At 49.3% G+C, this 21,049-nt stretch overlaps 1 protein-coding gene and 1 long non-coding RNA gene across 2 annotated transcripts in view; both read left to right on the forward strand.

Moving 5' to 3' along the window:
* Window positions 1-12,000, forward strand: part of SLC9A5 (solute carrier family 9 member A5) — a 161,045-nt gene extending 149,045 nt beyond the window's left edge. Inside the window, exons 14-16 of the mRNA XM_077451806.1 lie at window positions 6,639-6,708; window positions 8,723-8,845; window positions 10,165-12,000. Of these exons, the coding sequence (XP_077307932.1) occupies window positions 6,639-6,708; window positions 8,723-8,845; window positions 10,165-10,634 (663 nt within the window). The 3' untranslated portion in view covers window positions 10,635-12,000. The remainder of the gene's footprint in view (window positions 1-6,638; window positions 6,709-8,722; window positions 8,846-10,164) is intronic.
* Window positions 12,001-12,637: 637 nt separating this feature from the next.
* LOC143927634 (uncharacterized) lies at window positions 12,638-18,801 on the forward strand. Its single transcript, XR_013262290.1, has 2 exons — window positions 12,638-17,961; window positions 18,015-18,801. It is a non-coding gene; the product is annotated as an uncharacterized LOC143927634 (long non-coding RNA).
* Window positions 18,802-21,049: the final 2,248 nt, after the last annotated feature.

The following is a 21,049-nucleotide window of genomic DNA, read 5'->3' on the forward strand; positions in this document are numbered from 1 at the left end:
ACATGAGCTGCTCAGATAAGAAAAAAAGGAGCAAATGAATAGATTAAAGGGGACTGAAACTGGAGCGTGCTCAGCAGAGATCAACAGCTGGTCAGCACAATCTCAGGCTGCAGCAGGGAGAGCTTAGAAGGGAACTGAAACTGGAGTATGCTCAGTAGATGTCAACAACTGCGCTACACAATCTCAGGCTGCAGTGGGGACACAGGGAAGGAGGGAGGGACAGTGACCAACAGGATCAACCAGGAGTTTTGCAGTCTACAGAAACATATTCTGCAGTGGATGAGTGAGTATGAACACAATGAAATATAGCATGTATTCACTATTTCTTGATCATACATCACGGGACACAGGAGCTTCATTACATAGTGGGTTATATAGGCACCTCTGGTGATTGGACACTGGTTGACCCAATTAAAGAGAATTCCTCCCCTATATAACCCCTCCCATCAGGGAGGCACCTCAGTTTTTTCGCCAGTGTCTGGTCGATGGTCACGTAAAACTTAGCTCTATGCGGGTCCCGGCGAGGGCCGAAGGGCTACAACAAACCGGATCCATACCTCGGGCCGATAATTGACTCCCAAGATGGTATGGTACCCGGGCCTCGTCTGCCGAAGACACGAGGTTTTGCCTGTAAGTCCTCTCCATTGGAAGACTGGACTCTGGGACAACCAGACTTGGGGTACTGTTTACTCAGGGCGCCCGTAAGTTTCTGGCAGAGTTTTTTACAAGGCCCAGGTAGGAGAATCTTTTCGTAAGATTCCCAGATACGCCTGAAGGTTGGCTAACAATACCCGCCGTGATGGGTGAAGGCTGGAATTGGTCTGAAATCAGCAATTCCTGCGGCGGGGAACAGGTATGGGAAGTCATCCTATATATTTAATATATGAATGGATTTCTTCATGGTGAGTAGTTGTATGTCTTACCTGGTTTCCACCACTTGAGGGAGTAAGAGCAAGCCTGATGCATACTTACATGCCTTTCAAACAAACACGCTCAGTGAAATGCCTGGTTCTCCCAGCTATTCACGTTTCCTTGCAGTCCCTGCCACAATATAAGTAAAAATGGGGTCCCACGCAGATCGGGGGGTCCCAGGTCACTCCTTTTGGGTTCCCCTTCCCCCCCCCCCGGATCCCGCGGTCCTCGTGCACGCGCACGGGCGCGTGCACGCGCGCCGGGCGCGCTCCCGGCCTAATAGGGAAAGGGGGGGGGTGTGGTTGCCAGCTGTGCACAATCAAGTGCTCCAGACTGCAATGCAGGCGCCAAAACGGCCGTTTTTAAAAGCCCAGAGCGTCAGGGGACTGTAAGGTGAGACACAGGAGCTGTGGGCTGTAAGCATCCGTGGGGTTGGATCCAGGCGAACCTTAAGACACCTACTCGGCATCATATTGTGCAGTTAAGCTTATATTGATTTATTGTGAGACTTTAAGCACAACAAAGTGATTGCATTTTACACTAGTAACTCTGCTTTGTAGCTCAGTACTATGTCTCCTCGTAAGAGGGTTTCAGGGGCAGGTAACAAAAGCACTGGCAGGTCACCGCCTGGTTCCAGGGGTTCTAAAAGTGCATGCAGATTACCATCCCCCTCTGCAAGAGTGGAGCCTGCATCTCAAGACGAGTCAGTGCCCCTTTCAGGCTTTGCAGCCTCTCCTAATGTCGCAGCCCCGGTCTATGTCACTGAGGACTCCCTTAGGGCTTCATTGGAGAGTTTTGAAGGGAGGATAATGAATTTTATTTCTGCTTCCCTAAAAGATAGCAAGAAAAGGGGTAGATCCCCTCCCTCTGCTGAAATCCCTCTCTCAGACAGCTGCTCTGAAAATGAGGAGAGATCCCTATCTTTGGAAAGGGATCATGAGCAGTCGGATCAGTCAGAGGATGAGGAGTCAGTCCCCTCCTCCCAGGCACTCAGAAAGCAGGTACAGTATTACACTGAATTGGTGCGTACCACGTTCAGAATGCCAGCTGCTGAAGTCGCTACATCCTCTGTCTCTTCCCTGGGAGTCAGGAAAGCTCCACAGACTGCTTGTTCCTTCCCAATTCATCCTTTAATGGCTGACTTGATGTATAAGGACTGGGGACATCCCGATAAACTGTTTACTCCTCCCAAGAGGTTTTCTATGTATTATCCCGTGGAGGAAAGCTTCACCAAGAAATGGGGGGCCCCATCTGTGGATGCGGCTATCTCTTGTGTGAATAAAAACCTAACTTGTCCTTTGGATAATGCGCAGGTATTTAAGGACCCAGCTGACAAAAGGCTGGAAACCTTGTTAAAAGCCTCCTTTTCCATGGCCGGCGCTGTGGTACAACCTACAGTCGCAGCCGTGGGGTTGTGTCAGTTCCTTAAGGAACAGGTTAAACAGATGTTTGAACTCCTTCCTAATGAGGAAGTAGAGAAATATGCAGAGATGCCTCACATCTTATGTTTCTTAATTGATGCGATTTTGGATTCTGTCCAACAAGCATCACGTTTGTCCCTCATGTTGGTACACATGCGTAGGGCTCTATGGCTAAAAAATTGGGCTGCTGAAATGTCATGCAAAAAGCATTTGACTGGGTTCCCGTTTAAAGGGGAACGGTTGTTTGGAGAAGAATTAGATAAATTCGTCCAAAATATTTCGGGAGGTAAATCTACACTTCCAGTCAAGAAGAGTAAACGTCCTTCATTCAGGCGTACTCTCTCTCCCGAAGCGTCGAGCTCTAAACAGTGGCGACGGCCTTCTCAGCCCTCCTCGGCTGCAAAGCCTCAGGGCCGAGCCCAGGGACAGAAAAAGACTTGGGGGCGGAAGCCTGCCAAGCAGACCTCCAAGACATCCTTGTGAAGGGGCGCCCCCGCTCGGCCGAGTGGGGGGAAGGCTCCTGCAGTTTGCAGGCGCCTGGCGGGTAGAGATTCAGGACAAATGGGTGATCTCTTCAGTATCTCTGGGCTACAGGCTAGAGTTTCAGGAGATTCCACCTTCCCGTTTTCTAAGGTCAAGGATCCCCAGGGATCCGATAAAGCAGAAACCGCTATTCCTGGCCTTAGATCAATTACTATCCCAAGGTGTGATAGTAGAGGTGAGCCCAAAAGATCAGGGTTCAGGTTTCTATTCGAATCTCTTCACCGTTACAAAACCAAACGGAAGTGTCAGACCTATCTTGGATCTGAGAGACTTAAACCGGTTTCTACACATCCAGACCTTCCGGATGCAGTCAATACGCACTGTGGTCTCCTCCCTGCAAGGAGGAGAATTCATGGCATCAATAGATATCAAAGACACATATCTCCATGTGCCAATATTTCCCGCACACCAGAAGTTTCTGAGGTTCGCGGTAGAGCAGCGCCATTTTCAATTTGTGGCCCTGCCGTTCGGCCTAGCCACGGCCCCTCGAGTCTTCACGAAGATTCTAGACCCTCTCTTAGCAATCTTAAGAGTTCAGGGCATAGCCGTCATGGCTTACCTAGACGACTTGCTTCTCGTAGAGAGAACTGCAACATGCCTAAGTCGCAGCGTCACCAAAACGCTAGAACATCTGGGCCGCCTAGGTTGGATTATAAACCTAGAAAAGTCGTCTTTACAACCGACCACCAGGTTGGATTACCTGGGTCTGATTATCGACACCGCTCAGGGCAGGGTGTTCCTTCCAAAGCCAAAGGCCTTGGCCATTGGAGATCTAGTGCGCCTGATTCTGGGCAGAAGATTCTCCTCCATTCGGTTGTACATGAGACTGTTGGGAAAGATGGTCGCCTCTTTCGAGGCCGTTCCATTTGCCCAGTTCCACTCAAGGCCCCTGCAAAGATGCATCCTTGCGATTTGGAACAGGAAGCCCCAATCCCTGGATCTTCCTATGCGTTTATCCCCTCGGGCACGCAAAAGTCTTGTCTGGTGGTTACAGACCAAAAATTTGCTGAAAGGCAAAACCTTTCTTCCCCTCTCATGGAAGATTGTCACCACGGATGCCAGCCTGACAGGCTGGGGAGCCGTGTTGCAGGAAACATGCTCGCAGGGAAAATGGTCTGCGACCGAAAGTCTGCTGCCCATAAATGTCTTGGAGATTCGGGCAATTTACATGGCACTCAGAGAGTGGTCTCACAGACTGCGAGGTTTCCCAGTTCGGATTCAGTCCGACAATGCCACCGCAGTGGCTTACATCAATCACCAGGGCGGTACCAGAAGTCTGGTGGCCCAAAAGGAGGTGAATCGCATACTTGTCTGGGCAGAAGAGCATGTTCCGTGCCTCTCTGCAGTCTTCATTCCAGGAGTGGAGAATTGGCAGGCAGATTATCTCAGCCGCCAGCAGTTGTGCCCAGGAGAATGGGCTCTGCACCCCGATGTGTTTCAAGACATATGTCACAAGTGGGGCACTCCAGACGTGGATTTGTTTGCGTCCAGATTCAACGGGAAACTGGACAACTTTGTGTCAAGGACAAGAGATGCACTTGCTCAGGGGTCAGATGCTCTGACAGTTCCCTGGGATCAGTACAATCTGATCTATGCCTTCCCCCCGAACCCGCTGTTATCGAGGTTCTTGGGAAGGGTCAAGAGGGAGACGAAGCCGGTCCTTCTAGTGGCCTCGGCTTGGCCCAGGCGACCATGGTTCGCAGAAATCATGAAGTTGGCAGTGGGCAGGTCATGGACCCTCCCTCTCCGGCCAGATCTGCTCTCACAGGGTCCAATTTACCACCCTGCTTTACGCAGTCTGAATTTGACGGTCTGGCTGCTGAGACCCACATTTTGAGAGGCCGTGGTCTTTCGGGGCCAGTCCTCTCCACTCTGGTCAATGCCAGAAAACCGGCCTCCAGGCGTATTTATTACAAGATCTGGAGGGCATATGTTTCCTGGTGTGAACCCAGGAGATGGCATCCTAGAAGGTATGTCATTAGCAGAATCTTGGCCTTTCTCCAATCAGGCCTTGAAATGAATTTGGCCATAAGCACCATCAAGGTGCAGATTTCGGCCCTATCGGTCTTTTTTCAAAGATCGCTTGCATCACATTCCCTAGTACGGGCTTTTATCCAGGGGGCTATGCGGATGAGACCGCCAGTCAAACCTCCGGTATGCCCTTGGGATCTGAATTTGGTTCTCTCGGCCTTAGAAGCCCAACCATTTGAACCTCTGCATCTGGCTTCTTTAACTCTCCTGACAAAGAAGCTGGTGTTCCTAGTAGCCATATCCACGGCTAGAAGAGTATCAGAATTGGCAGCTCTTTCCTGCAAAGAGCCCTATTTAATTATCCATAAGGACCGAGTGGTCATGCGTCCCAACAGGTCCTTTCTACCTAAGGTAGTTTCAGGTTTTCACCTGAATCAGGATGTAATCCTACCATCCTTTTTTCCAAACCCTCAGTCCACAGAGGAAGAATCCTTACACACTTTAGATGTGGTTAGAGCAATCAGTCTTTATCTTCAGGCAACTGCTCAGATAAGAAAGACTGACTGTTTATTTATTCTGCCAGAAGGCCCTAAAAGGGGTCAGGCAGCGTCAAAGTCCACTCTTTCGAGGTGGATCAGACAGGTTATTTCTCAGGCCTATGACTTAAAGGGGAAGATTCCTCCTTTTCAGGTGAAAGCGCACTCTACTAGGGCTGTAAGTGCTTCTTGGGCAGTGCATCACCAGGCCTCCCTGGCTCAGATCTGTAAGGCTGCGACTTGGTCATCAGTCCACACATTCACCAGACTCTATCAGGTGGATGTCAGAGGGCAGGAGGATATCGCCTTTGGGCGCAGTGTACTGCAGGCTGCAGTTTAGGTCCTCAGGTCCCTGGCGGTCTAGATTCATGATCTGTGTCTCCCTCCCCTCAACCTGAGCATTGCTATGGGACATCCCACTATGTAATGAAGCTCCTGTGTCCCGTGATGTATGATCAAGAAAATAGGATTTTTATATACAGCTTACCTGTAAAATCCTTTTCTTGAGAGTACATCACGGGACACAGGGCTCCCGCCCCTCTTGGGTTTTACGTGGTTTCTTATTGCTTTGCTACAAAACTGAGGTGCCTCCCTGATGGGAGGGGTTATATAGGGGAGGAATTCTCTTTAATTGGGTCAACCAGTGTCCAATCACCAGAGGTGCCTATATAACCCACTATGTAATGAAGCTCCTGTGTCCCGTGATGTACTCTCAAGAAAAGGATTTTACAGGTAAGCTGTATATAAAAATCCTATTTTTTGATGTTTTGGGTTTAATGATATATTTAACAGAGCACATAGCAATAGGAGAACATGGAGGAGGAGGGAGAGAGGAGGAGTGTCTTTGATCACTGTGTATATGCCCACATGTGTGACTCTATAGTCATATGGGCCGCTCAGATAAGAAAAAAAGGAGCAAATTAATAGATTAAAGGGGACTGAAACTGGAGCGTGCTCAGTAGATATCAGCAGCTGGTCTGCGCAATCTCAGGCTGCAGCGGGGACACAGACAAGGAGGGAGGGACAGTGAACAGCAAGACTTTTTTTTGCAGTCTACAGAAAACAAATGCTGCAGTGGATGAGTGAGTATGGACACAATGTAATATTGCGTGTATTGACAGTTTTTAATGATTTGGGTTTAATGACACCCAAGTAATTGTTGGGGTTTAATACATTTTAATACATGTCATGTGGTGGAGTACAGATGATGATATCATATTATAATGTATGTTTTTGTTTTGCTTTTCCCACATAGAGAAGAGTAAGCGAAGACCTCGAGCCACAGAAAGGAAGGCAAAGTAAAGGCGTGAGCTGGCAAAACACAGGTGAGATCTTGTCCTGAACCTTGTCAACAATCTACCGCTTAAAGGTAAAGCTCAACTCCAAGTATTTGTTTTAGTAGACAATGGTTAGAACCCCTGACAGTTTTTTTTGTATTGCTGTGTCCCTTCTTGGGATATTTTCCCTACAAAATGGACAGAGACAGTAATAAAACACCTTTTGTTAGCAAGGGAGGATTAGAGCCTCTATTAGATGCTTGTTTTGTCTGTGACCCCCAGTGGGCTGATTTCCTAATACTTCCTGTTCAGGTGTCACCTACACAGGAAGTGTGAGGAAAATGAAAAACCCATGATAGGTTTCTAGTACTGAAAAATAAGATTTTCTGGCATGTGAGTGTGCCTGGATTGATTCTCATAGCCAGGCCCAGACTGGCCATAGGGCACAACGGGCATTTGGCCTGGGGCTGTTTGGGCCTCATGTCTTAACAAGAATGACTTGTTGATGATGGGGCCGCACAGCGGGAGGTAAGCAGTGACCGGAAATGGCTAAGGCAGACTGTGGTCACCGCTTACCTCCCGCTATGCGGCCATGCCTGTAGCCTCTCCCACCCCGCCAATGATATCATCCTATGAGTGTGTGGGGGGGGGGGGGGAGCTGGTGATCTGCACAGAGAGCGGGAGTCTTTTCATATCACAATCACCCACTTGTTAATATGATCCAGATCTGCAGCTCCTCTGGAGAGAACACAGGACGAATCCTTCTTCTGCCCTACCGAAGATAGGACTGTACAGGGGGGGCAGAAAGTAAAAGGGGGCACTGTGATTAGAGAGAAAAGGGGGGGAGGGTATGACTGCAAGGGGCACTGTGATGGGGTGCTGTGATTGCTAGGGGCACTGTAATGTAAAGTGGCACTGTGATATAAAGGGGACTGCACTGTAAAGGGGCACTTTTAAAATAAAGGGGCACTGTAATTATTACAAGTGCCCCTTTACAGTGCAGTCCCCTTTATATCACAGTGCCACTTTACATTATAGTCATGGCTGGTGCAAGGATTTTTTACACCCTAGGCATTTTGTTGCCCCCATTGGCTCCACCCCTGACTCTGCCCCCTTTGCCCTGCCTGTGTGACAGAAGGCGCCGCTATACAGGAAGCATCGGCTCTGCTTCTTCTAGCGCTGGCTCCAGTGCTGTGCTGCACCCCTAATTACACTACCGGTCGGACTGAGTTAGTTACATGCTGCAGCCTGCAGAGCATGCAAACACGGAGGGAAACCAGCGGCTAGGTGTCCCTAGGCAGCAGTGTGCCCTAGGCAGCTGCCTAGTTTGCCTAGTGGTAGCACCGGCCCTGATTACAGTGTGGAGGACCGACTCTGTAAACATCCCATCACCAAGTGCCCCCCACAAACTACTGCCCCGGTCCCTGGAAAAATTGTCTTCTCAGCCCAAAATGTCTGGGCCTGCTCGTAGCTGTTTATCTGCAGCGTGAGATTGATCTCACTGCTGCCTCTGGCTGTAGTCTCGGGAGACTGGGTATGTCACAATCGATTTGCTGACTGTTCTCCTTGCTGGAGGCTCTGACACGAAGAAGCAAAGCCCTGCCTCTACCAAGATGGCCGCCTCCACGCAGTGCAGAACAAGGCATGGTTACTCAGTAATGGGGATGATCAGTAGCAGGGAGATCACAGGTAATACTGGTGACTAGCCCGTTGTCCTCTGCCTGGCTTTTTTTGGGCACAGCTTTCACAAACCAGTTCCTCTTGAAAGGTTTTGCAGTATAGTGCACATGAAAAGTCTGAGGAAAGACAGTCGTGATAGTTGCCTTTGGTGTCCTCTGTGAATGCTACTTACCTGGCTGTGATGATGATCTTCTGACATCAGCAATTTCTGAGTGCCAGGTTCAGAACAAATATACAGCTCGTGACTCAAAAAAGCCAGGCAACTAGCATTTTCATAAGGAGGTCAGCTTATGTATTTCTCTTATGTTGGCTGTTCAGCGATTATAGATTTAGCACTGCAATCTGTAACAAAGACCAACACTGTCCTCTCTCTCCTGATCAGCGTCCATCGTGATCACAGCGGACTCGGAGGACGAGTCTTCCAACATTGAGGTAGAAGAGGATGAGGGCATCACCTTCGTGGCTCGGGCAACAGATGAGATCCTTCAGGGGGTTACAGTGACTGGTAAGAGGAACTGTGAAAAGGGCGGAAAAAAAAATACTTAACTCTGCCAAACTTTACATGACATTTATTACATTTCTGTCTGATAAATTGGTATTTGCCCCACTTCTGCCTCAAACAGGCATCACTGGGCTGGGAGGTGAGCAAAGGGGCAGCTGCCCCGGGTGCAGTGGTGGTGGTAGGAGGGGGCCCTCACCATACATTCCATATCAGTGGCTGGCAAGCAGCGAGCCGCAGCAGGGTGGAGGTCAACGTCATATTAACGGTAATTGTTTATGAATAGGATGTCCATTAAGAGGATGTAGGTGGGATGAGCATATAGTGTAACTCAGTGGTCTCCAAACTGCGGCCCAAGGGCCAGATGTGGCTCTTTACCAAACTTTATCCGCCCCTTGGGGCACTATTCCTGCCAATAATTTGAGGCACTATTCCTCCCACTGACACCAATGATGGGGCCTAATTCCTGCCACTGACATCAACCATGGGGCACTATTCCTTCCACTGAAACCAACCAAGGAGCTCTATTCCTCCCACCGACACCAACAATGGGGCAGTTTTTTCCACTGACACCAATGATGGTGTGCTATTCCTCCCAATGGTACCAATGATGGGGTACTATTCCTCCCACGAATGCCAATGATGAGGTACTATTTCTCCCATTAATAGCAGAGATGGGGCACTATTCCTCCCCTTAATAACAGTGATAGAGAACTATTCCTTTCACTTATACCAGTGATGGGGGTACTATTCCTCCCACTAAATCCAATAATGGGGTACTATTATTCCTCCTACTAATACCAATGACGGGGCACTATTTCTCCCACTAATACCAATGATGGGACACTATTCCTCCCACTAATACCAATGATTGGGCACTATTGCTCCTACTAATACCAATGATGGGGCACTATCTCTCCCAATAACACCAATGATGGGGCACTATTCCTCCCACTAATATCAATAATGGGGCACTATTCCTCCCGCTAATACCAATGATGGGGCACTATTCCTCCCGATAATACCAATGATGGGGCACTATTCCTCGCACTAATACCAATGATGGGGCACTATTCCTCCCACTAATACCAATAATGGGGCACTATTCCTCCCACTAATACCAATGATGGGGCACTATTCCTCCCACTGACACCAATGATGGGGCACTATTCCTGCCACCAATACCAATGATGCGGCACTATCTCTCCCAATGACACCAATGATGAGGCACTACTACCCCTGGGGTAATTCATCTCATAACCATACCCCCCTTCCCGAAATGCATTGTCAATGATTGAAGTCTGACAAAGATTTAATGTCCACAGGAATGCTGGGAGTCTGCCAAAGTCCTCGTTTTGTGCCACCATCACCAACCATGGCTGAGAAGGTGCTGCCTTGGAAAGGAGACCCAGATCAGAACACAGTGTGCATCTCCTCAGAGACTACGAAGATCGTCCCTGTGGATCTCAAGAGGTCCTGGAAGCAGAGCATCTCCTCTCTAGAGAGCATTGGGTCTCCTCCAGCTCCTGACCTGCAGGTAGACGCAGCCAGGTGTTTGAGACAAGATCTCCGCAGTCCTCCTGGCCTTCAGACTCTCCCAGAGACCTGCAGCTGTTTTCCTTTTGCCAATTCTCCATCACACGGTGGCAGAAGCCATCGAGACCCAACAGATATCCAGCAGCAAGAACTACAACCCTTAATGCCCAGGGAAGAGGGCTCTGGACATAGTTCTCAGTCCAGCAGACACAGTCATAGCAAAAGACTGTTGCAGTTGCATCGGTCCTCTAAAATCTGATACGGTGTGGGTGGCCCGAGCCTGGCCAAGAAGAATTTGACATATCAGTGCCAGGGAAGACTTTGGTCTTGCAGGTTAAGGTCCAAAGTTATCTCAGCATTTACATAGGCAAAGGTATGAGGCTTTGGAGTAGCAGTGTAAAACCTTAGTTGTAGGAACATCTACAGGGAATATATGAATGTTCAGTCCGAAAGCAAACCTGTGTCCATTTAGGACAAAGCAACAGGTTCATTTTTATAAACCTTTCTCCAGCAGCACATATGCACCTTTCCTCCCCTACCCACTACTGCAATCAGCTACTGAAAATACCTGTACTCCTGAGTACGGAGGAGTATGCTTGTTGATTGGCCCTGCAATGTCACATGGGGGTGGGTGGGGTAAGGCTTCACTAGAGTCACTCTAGTTTTCTTTGCTGTCCATACAAAGCTCAGGTTAAATTTTTTGATTAGTGATTTAGGAGGTGAAAACCATTCATGCCTAGTCAGGGCTTTTGTTCCTCAGAGAGTGGGTGCAGGTACACCCCCCCTTCAGAGTAACCCCTTGTTTTCACCCCCTACCCACCTCCGAGCTCTGTCCCTTGGTTACACACCCTACCCACCTCCGAGCACTGTCCCTTGGTTCCACCCTCTACCCACCTCCGAGCACTGTCCCTTGGTTCCACCCCCTACCCACCTCCGAGCACTGTCCCTTGGTTTCACCCCCCTACCCACCTCCGAGCACTGTCCCTTGGTTCCACCCCCTACCCACCTCCGAGCATTGTCCCTTGGTTCCACCCCCTACCCACCTCCGAGCATTGTCCCTTGGTTCCACCCCTTCCCACCTCCGAGCACTGTCCCTTGGTTCCACCCCCTACCCACCTCCGAGCATTGTCCCTTGGTTCCACCCCCTACCCACCTCCAAGCACTGTCCCTTAGTTCCACCCCCTACCCACCTCCGAGCATTGTCCCTTGGTTCCACCCCCTACCCACCTCCGAGCATTGTCCCTTGGTTCCACCCCCTACCCACCTCCGAGCACTGTCCCTTGGTTCCACCCCCTACCCACCTCCGAGCACTGTCCCTTGGTTCCACCCCCTACCCACCTCTGAGCATTGTCCCTTGGTTCCACCCCCTACCCACCTCCGAGCATTGTACCTTGGTTCCACCCCCTACCCACCTCCAAGCACTGTCCCTTGGTTCCACCCCCTACCCACCTCCGAGCTCTGTCCCTTGGTTCCACCCCCTACCCACCTCCTAGTATTGCCCCTTTTCGAGAATACAGAGCCAGGTATGATTTTGTCATGCCAAGTAATTTGTATGAATAGAAAATGGCAGCAACAGGATGATTGGGATTATAACGGTGTCCAAGATTGAAAAAAAAAATGTATAAAAATAGAAAGTTTATTCATAAAATAACAACATATATTGGGTTCAATAAAAATCAGAGTAGGATACAAATCACATTGAATCACTGGTGTCCATGTATAGAAGAGGATCAGTACTTGATGTTATATCCCAACATTGGCTTCTTCAAGGGATTTCGAAGGACCACCAATTCTCTTAAAGCTTCATAGAGACATCAAGGAGATCACGTATCAGTACTTGATGTTATATCCCAACGTGCTTTGCCAACATTGGCTTCTTCAGGGGATTTCGAAGGACCACCAAATCTCTTAAAGCTACATAGAGACATCAAGGAGATCACCAAGAAGTCCACAAAATTGGAGAGGAGGTTCTGTGTGATCACAGGGGGATACATGGGGACCAGGAAGACTCTGTTATAGACACAGATTAGTGCAGGGGCGCCAGCAACTAGCTGCAATCATGCATACATGGTGCTGTCATATAATGACCACTTTCATGTGCAGCAACATCGTAATGGTCGCCCCTGCTTTCCTGCTGGTGCCCCTGCACTAATCTGTATCTATATCAGAGTCTTTCTGGTCCCTATGTATCCCCTGTAATCGCACAGAGTCTCCCCTCCAATTTTGTGGACTTGCTCTGTGATCTCCTTGATGTCTCTATGTAGCTTTAAGAGAATTGGTGGTTCCTCGAAATACCCTGAAGAAGCCAATGTTGGCGAAACATGTTGGGATATAACATCAAGTACTGATACATGGACACCAGTGATTCAATGTGGTTTGTCTCATACTCTGATTTTTTTTTATTGAACCCAATATATGTTGTTATTTTATGATTAAACTTTCTATTTTTAAAAAAAATAAATATTTTTTTCAATCTTGGGCACAATTATAATCCCAATTATCCTGCTGCTGCCACTTTCTATTCAATAGGGATGAGGGGCCGGATATCATAGTGCCACCTAATCTATCACTTGAGCTATTATAATTTGTATGAAGTTTGTTAATGATAACAAGAAAAGCAGTAAACTAGACCCCCCCTTCAGGAAGCAATAGACCCCACCAGCAACAATAGACCCTACTAGCAACAAAAAATCCACCCCAGCAACAATAGACCCATCCTAGCACCAATAGATCTCCTAGGAACAATAAATCCAATCCAGCAACAATATACCCCACCAGCAACAAGATATCCCACCAGCAACATTAGACCCCACCCCACAACAATATATCAACCCCATCAACAATAGACCAACACCAGCAACAATATATCCACCCCATCAATAATAGCCCCCACCAGCAACAATATATCCACCCCATCAACAATAGACCCCCACCAGCAACAATAAATCTCTCAGCAGCATGCAACAATAGACCCTCCCTCAACAGTAGATCCCTCCTAGCAACAAGCAGCCCTTGCAATTGCATATTTTTATGACTGGAGGTGCCAGAACTGCTGCTAAAAAGCCCTGTCCCAAGTTCTTGTTTAGATTTAATTTTGTTTCTTCAATGTCATGTCACTAGGCAAAACAGTCAATGAGTCCGCGGGCACGCTCGTGCAGCGGGCACGCGCGCCGCCGGTGGCGTGCACATGTCCACTATCCAGCTTTGAAGGAGGGACATACGGGTACACCCATTCGCCCACCCGTGCCATTATGCTGACGTATATCGTCACGCGTGCGGTCGAGAAGTGGTTAAACAGATGTAGAGAAAAGAGAAGACTGCAGATAGACAGGTACAACTTATGTTGGAGGATGTTTTTCATCTCTGTGTATCATCTGAGGCCAGTTACTTCACTGGGTATATGTAAGGGTTCACAACCACTTTTAAGTATGTAAAGTAAACCTTCGAGAACGGACAGACACTGATAGGCAAAGGAAAAGGTGTGCTTGATAAGGAGGCCCACAAGATTTACATTCTTACCAGGGGTGGACTGACAACTTATGGGGCCCCCGGGCAATAGGAGATTATGGGGCCCCCAGGCAATCAGAGATTATGGGGCCACACAGTATACACACACACAGTATACAATCACACAGTATACACATACATGTTTCTATTGGCTGAGAAGGTACTGGAGAGGTGGGGCATCTATAATCTCAGGATTTTTAGACCAAAAGGATGTCGGTAAGGGACATTTCAGAGACAGATGTAAAAAAAAGTACAGATTTTTACATACTGTCCCTGGTTTTACTGAGGATACAACCCCGATGGGGCCCCCTAGTGGCCCCGGGGCCCTGATTCTTACCCATGCCTCCTCTGCCCGTTTACCTGGAGCCACTGCACATGAAAATTTCTCTGCAAATTTCCACTTTCACCAAGTCTAAATTTCCCCCAGGAATATGCAACACCTCCAGCCACCATGGGGCAACCTTTAGCCATGGGGTGCAGGTGAAATGTCCCTTATTCCCCAATGCTCAGACGCGCTGGGTTTTTGATGAGCACCAGTAGTAGATCAGGATGGTGGGCAAAAGGTAGATAAAATTTCCTGGTCCAAGCAAACTTGTGGTTGGTTTTAAGTATAATAGAAATCTTTAATCAAAATTCTGCTTAATGGTAAGTATTTTCGCCAAAATATTCTGGTTTTTGTATAAGTCTACTCATGACCAGGCTAGATGTCTAGTGCATTACTATGCATAGCTACCAGAAGACGCAATGCACTAATAAGACAACAGAAGACTGAGATCTGGTTGGCTCTGGTGGTTTGTTGCAGTTTGCACATCCTCCTTACAATTTGCACTGCCCGTGTGCAGACAGACCCTTTAAGGTCTTTTCATGCTTTTTTGAGGACCAACATTTGTGAGTACCTTCAGGTTCTTCACAGCAGTAGGACATATATGTACAGAAACGGATGAAGAATGAAGACTGTAGTGCTCAGAACTGTGAGCCGAGCACAAATTTTTTATGACTGTGAAAGAAAACTTTTCTGTTTTTAATTTATAGATTGTTATTTTTTCCTAATCTTCATGGGTCTGTCATTCCACCCTCCTGGTGCTTGTTGATGAAACGCTGCCTTGGTTCCATGTGCAGGGCCGTCTTAATAGCATCTCGGCCCCCTTACCAGGCTGCCCCAAATTTACGCACCTACTCTCAAGAATTAAAGTATAAATAATTTAGAGAATTAAACATATATTAGTACTTTCAATAAAATCGATTTTAACCACTTGACCTCCAGAAGATTTACCCCCCCCAAAAGTTATTGCGTCTGCAAATTATAGGATAATTTTATGGAATCTTGATTTATTTTATTTTTAATAGTAATGGCGGCGCTCAGCGAATTATAGCGGGACTGCGACATTGCCGCCGACAGATTGGACTCCTAACTGACGGTTTTGACACTTTTTTTGGGGACCAATGACACCAATACTATTAGTGCCATATAAAATGCACTCTCACTGTGCTAATGACAATGGCAGGGATAGGGGTTAATGTCAGGGGCGATCAAAGGGTTAAGTATGCTCTTATGCCCTGTACACACACAGCCGGACATTCTGACCACAAAATCCTTCAGATTTTTTCCAACGGATTTTGTTCGAAACTTGTGTTGCATACACACGTTCGCACAAAGTTGTCATAAAATCCGATCGTTCGGAACGCGGTGACGTCCGTTGCGTACAGCGGGACTACGTAGAGGCTAGTAGCCAATAGCTTTGGTCTCGTAATTTAATCTGAGCATGTGTGGCACTTAGTCCGTCGGAATTGTCTACAATCGGAAAATTGTCGGAAAATTTTAGAACCAGCTCTCAAATTTTTTCCGTCGGAATTTCCTATGGAAAAAGTCAGATGGAGCCCACACACGATCGGATTTTCCACGAACATAATCCGATCGGACCTTTTCCGTCTGAATTTCTGACCTTGTGTATAGAGCATTAGGGGGTACTTTCTAACTGTGTGGGGGATGGCTTAAATGGAGAAACATAAGATCTCCTTCTTTCTTGATGACAGAACGGCGGTCTGCTTTGTTTACAAAGGCAGAACACTGTTCTGCCTCTCCTGTCAATGATCGGCGGGTCCCGCTGATTGGCTCCCGCTGTGTCCAGCCGGCATTGCGCACGTGTGCCCCAGACCCTGCGCACAAAATCATGTACAGGTACTTGATTTTGTGCAGGAGGGCCGCCCTGCCGCAGTATATCTGCGGATAAATATGCCATAAATCAAAGACTAAATCAACACAAAGGGCACAGTACAGGGCGGGGGATCAGTAGGGCAAGATACTGGGGTCAGGGGGGCAAAGTACAGGTTTCCGGGACACTGGCACTGACACTGGACACTGGCCATCCCGGGAAAGCTTAGTAAAAAGCATGACTATCCCAACAGATCCGGGACAGTTGGCAAGATTATCATGGGGCCCCCATGCACCTGGGGCCCCTGGCAGTGCCCATGCATTAAGATAGCCCTGTCCACGTGTGCTGTATAAGAGGAAGGCGTAGAGGCGATGTGACCAAAGCAATAGAAAAGTGCCAAAACTAACACTTTGTAATATTTATGTTGGTGAGTAGACACAACTATGAAGAAATGTAATATTACACAATAGGGACCTGTTTATTATTGTTATCTGCAGCTTTGACTCCGGCTTTCTCTGTAACAGCAGCACAAGATGTCTTCATTGCTACTACTGACATGCGTAGTGAATCAGTACTGGTCTTTTAGAGATTGCACCAGGGAGTTTTGTTGTTTTGATAAATTTTCAGCGATGACCGTCAAAACCCGTTCAGCTCTATACAGCTTCCTGTCCACCACGTATAGTGATTGATTTATATGGAGAACTGAAGCACGGCACAATTTGGCACCTTTATACTTTAATTACCAAAAAGACTTGAGACAGGATTACATACACTATATGGAGAAGTTTGTGGACAGCTGACCGTCACAACTATAGACGCTTGTGGCACATCCCATTCTATTAACACAGAGTTGTCCCTGTCCACTCTTCTGGGAAGCCTTTCCATGAGAACTTGGAGTGTGTCTGGGGGGGAATGTGTGTCCATTAAGCCAAAAGACTGTTTGTAAGGTCAGGTACTGATGTTGGATGAGAAGACCTTGCTCGGAATCAAGGTTCCAGTTCATCCCAAAGCTGTTCAATATGTTCAGTTGGGTTGAGGTCAGGAGTTACTGCGGGCTAGATGTGAGCTGTGGCCACGGGGGTATAGAGGTGAGCTGTGAACAGAGGGTGCAGTGGATAGAGAGTGCAGAGGGGAGCTGTGGCTAAGGTGGTTGCAGAGGTGAGCTGTGGGCAGAGGTGAACTGTGGATGGAGATTGCAGAGGTGAGCTGTGCTGTGGACAGAGGGTGCAGATGTGAGCTGTGGATGAAGAGTGCAGAGGTGAGCTGTGGCCAGGGGGCTGCAGAGGTGAGCTGTGGATGAAGAGTGCAGAGGTGAGCTGTGGATGGAAATTGCAGAGGTGAGCTGTGACCAGGGGGCTGCAGAGGTGAGCTGTAGACGGAGGGTGCAGAGGTGAGCTGTAGACGGAGGGTGCAGAGGTGAGCTGTGGCCAGGAGGGTGCAGAGGTGAGCTGCGGCTGGGAGGGTGCAGAGGTGAGCTGTGGATGGAAATTGCAGAGGTGAGCTGTGGCCAGGAGGGTGCAGAGGTGAGCTGTGGCCAGGAGGATGCAGAGGTGAGCTGTGGCCAGGAGGATGCAGAGGTGAGCTGTGGCCAGGAGGGTGCAGAGGTGAGCTGTGGCCAGGAGGGTGCAGAGGTGAGCTGTGGCCAGGAGGGTGCAGAGGTGAGCTGTGGCCAGGAGGGTGCAGAGGTGAGCTGTGGCCAGGAGGGTGCAGAGGGGAGCTGTGGCTAGGAGGGTGCAGAGGTGAGCTGTGGCCAGGAGGGTGCAGAGGTGAGCTGTGGCCAGGAGGGTGCAGAGGTGAGCTGTGGCCAGGAGGGTGCAGAGGTGAGCTGTGGCCAGGAGGGTGCAGAGGTGAGCTGTGGCCAGGAAGGTGCAGAGGTGAGCTGTGAACAGAGGGTGCAGAGGTGAGCTGTGGATGGAAATTGCAGAGGTGAGCGTGGCCAGGGGGGTGCAGAGGTGAGCTGTGGCTAGGAGGGTGCAGAGGTGAGCTGTGGCCAGGAGGGTGCAGAGGTGAGCTGTGGCCAGGAGGGTGCAGAGGTGAGCTGTGGCCAGGAGGGTGCAGAGGTGAGCTGTGGCCAGGAAGGTGCAGAGGTGAGCTGTGAACAGAGGGTGCAGAGGTGAGCTGTGGATGGAAATTGCAGAGGTGAGCGTGGCCAGGGGGGTGCAGAGGTGAGCTGTGGCTAGGAGGGTGCAGAGGTGAGCTGTGGCCAGGAGGGTGCAGAGGTGAGCTGTGGCCAGGAGGGTGCAGAGGTGAGCTGTGGCCAGGAGGGTGCAGAGGTGAGCTGTGGCCAGGAAGGTGCAGAGGTGAGCTGTGAACAGAGGGTGCAGAGGTGAGCTGTGGATGGAAATTGCAGAGGTGAGCGTGGCCAGGGGGGTGCAGAGGTGAGCTGTGGATGGAGAGTGTAAAGATGGGCTGTTGTCAGGGGGGTGTAGTTTGCCATCTTTTCCCTGAGCACTGGATGATGTCCCATCACTGGGTATGAGTGATGTTCAGGTATCCACAAACTTTTATCATATATTTTACATCTACAGGCAAAGTACTGAAAGTTTTAAACTCTTCAAGACCAGTACTAGATACTGAAATGCTCCTGCTAACTTTATTATACAGCTATATACCTATAAAACATTTATCAGACCAATAAATGAATTGCTTGATTTGGTCTTTTTTAAGTCTTTTTTTTTTTTTATTCTGTTTTGTTTACTCAAAAATGTTCTGCCTATAAATTATGTTACAGTATCTCAAGTTAATAAACTGTCCTTGCACAGGCTCTATTGTATTTGTGTCATTTCAAACGTTATTTTGTATCTTTTTAAATCTGCAGCTTTTATTAAAATAATACATGGTGTCCATGAAGGTCATTTATGGGCATTTTCTGTTGTAGGGTGTCAACGCTCTGTCCTTGTGTCCCATTTGAGCTCCTGCATTGTCACACAGGCTTCTGATGGCAATTAGAAGCAGCTGTGTCAGGGCACATCATGTAAGCATGGGCCACTGCTGTTAGCATCAGAAAACCCACCCTGGGAAAACCCATGCAGTTATTGATTTCTGAAGTACATGTAGACACGAAGAAGATTCCAAGAGGGTGTAGGAGATCATCAGCACTGAAATGCGACAAAAGGTGCAAAAAAAGAGTAAACAAGTGATGTATAAAAAACAATTATTTATGATGCAAGGCAGTTTAGGAAATGAAATGTCTTCCACATGAGGTTTACATCTACTTTAAGGCTCATCCAATTATTTGTGGTGATGTAATGCTTGTTGCGTCAGCCAATTCAAAAAGTGCAGAGGTGGGCTGTGGACATACATTGTAAAGGTGAGCTGTGTATAGGGGGTGCAGAGATGAGCTTTGAATGGGGAGGTGTGCAGATACAGTTTAAGCTGTGGACCAGGGTGGTGCAGAGGTGAGCCATAGACAGGGGCTGCATAGGTTAGCTGTGGATGGAGGGGTGAGCTGTTGAGGAGGGGTGCAGAGGTGAGCTGTTAATGGGGGGTGCAGAGGTGAGCTGTGGACAGGGGGTGCAGAGGTGAGCTGTAAACAGGGGGTGCGGAGGTGAGCTGTGGAAAAGGGGGTGCAGGGGTGAGCTGTAAACATGGGGTGCAGAGGTGAGCTTTGGATGGGGTGCAAAGGTGAGCTGTGGACAGGAGGTGCAGAGGTGAGATGTGGATAGGGAGGTGTACAGAGGTTAGCTGTGAATGGATAGGTATACAGAGGTGAGCAGTGAATGCACCTTTGCAGGCGGTGCAAAGGTGAGCTGTGAACACGTGAACTGTAGCGGTGAGCTGTTAATGGGGGTGCAGTGGTGAGTTGTGGATGGGGGTGCAGAGGTGAGCTATGAGTGGGGAGGTGTATAGGTGAGCTGTGGGTGGGTAGGTGTACAGAGGTGAGCTGTGGGTGTGGCGCTGTACAGAGGTGAGCTGTTAATGGGGGTGCAGAGGTGAGCTTTGCGTGGAGGTCTACAGAGGTGAGCTGTGGATCGAGAATGTAGGGGTGTACAGAAGTGAGCTGTAAACGGGGGTGCAGAGGTGAGCTGTGAGTGGAGGGTGCAGAGGTGAGCTGGGAATGTAGGGGTGTACAGAGATCAGCTGTGGATGGGGGTCCAGAGGTGAGCTGTGGGTGGAGGTGTACAGAGGTGAGCTGTGGGTGGGGGTCCAGAGGTGAGCCATGGTTAATGGGGTAGTGTGCATATGTGAGCTGTGGATTGGTGAGGTGCAGAGATGAGCTGTAGGTGAGGAGGTGTACAAAGGTGGCCTGTGGATGGGGGGTGCAGAGGTGACCTATGGAAGGGGTAATGTGCAGATGTGAGCTGTGGAGTGCAGAGGTTAACTGGATGGAGACGATGAGCAGAGGTGAGCTATTTACAAGTTGAGATGTTGAAAGGGGGTGCAGAGGTGAGCTGTAGATGGAGGGGGGGTGCAGAGGTGAGAGAGTTGAGCTGTGGGTGGAGGGGGGGTGCTGATGTGAGCTGTGGATGGAAGGGGGGTGCTGGGGTGAGCTGTGGATGGAGAGGTGTACTGGGGTGAGCTGTGGATGGAGGGGGGTGCTAGGGTGAGCTGTGTATGGAGGGGGGGTGCTGGGGTGAGCTGTGGATGGAGAGGGGGTGCTGAGGTGAGCTGTGAATGGAGGGGGTGCTGTGGTGAGCTGTGGATGGAGGGGGTGCTGGGGTGAGCTGTGGATGAAGGGGGTGCTGGGGTGAGCTGTGGATGGAGGGGAGTGCTAGGGTGAGCTGTGGATGGAGGGGAGTGCTAGGGTGAGCTGTGGATGGAGGGGGGGTGCTGGGGTGAGCTGTGGATGGAGGAGTGTGCTGGGGTGAACTGTGGATGGAGGGGGTGCTGGGGTGAGCTGTGGATGGAGGGGGTGCTGGGGTGAGCTGTGGATGGAGGGGGTGCTGGGGTGAGCTGTGGATGGAGGGGGGTGCTGGGGTGAGCTGTTAATAGAGGGGGGTGCTGGGGTGAGCTGTGAATGGAGGGGGGTGCTGGGGTGAGCTGTGGATGGAGGAGGGTGCTGGGGTGAGCTGTG

This window comes from Lithobates pipiens, unplaced genomic scaffold (genome assembly GCF_037356315.1).
Source record: "Lithobates pipiens isolate NorthernLeopardFrog02 unplaced genomic scaffold, aLitPip1_a1.2 Scaffold_10, whole genome shotgun sequence".
Classification (NCBI taxonomy): domain Eukaryota; kingdom Metazoa; phylum Chordata; class Amphibia; order Anura; family Ranidae; genus Lithobates; species Lithobates pipiens.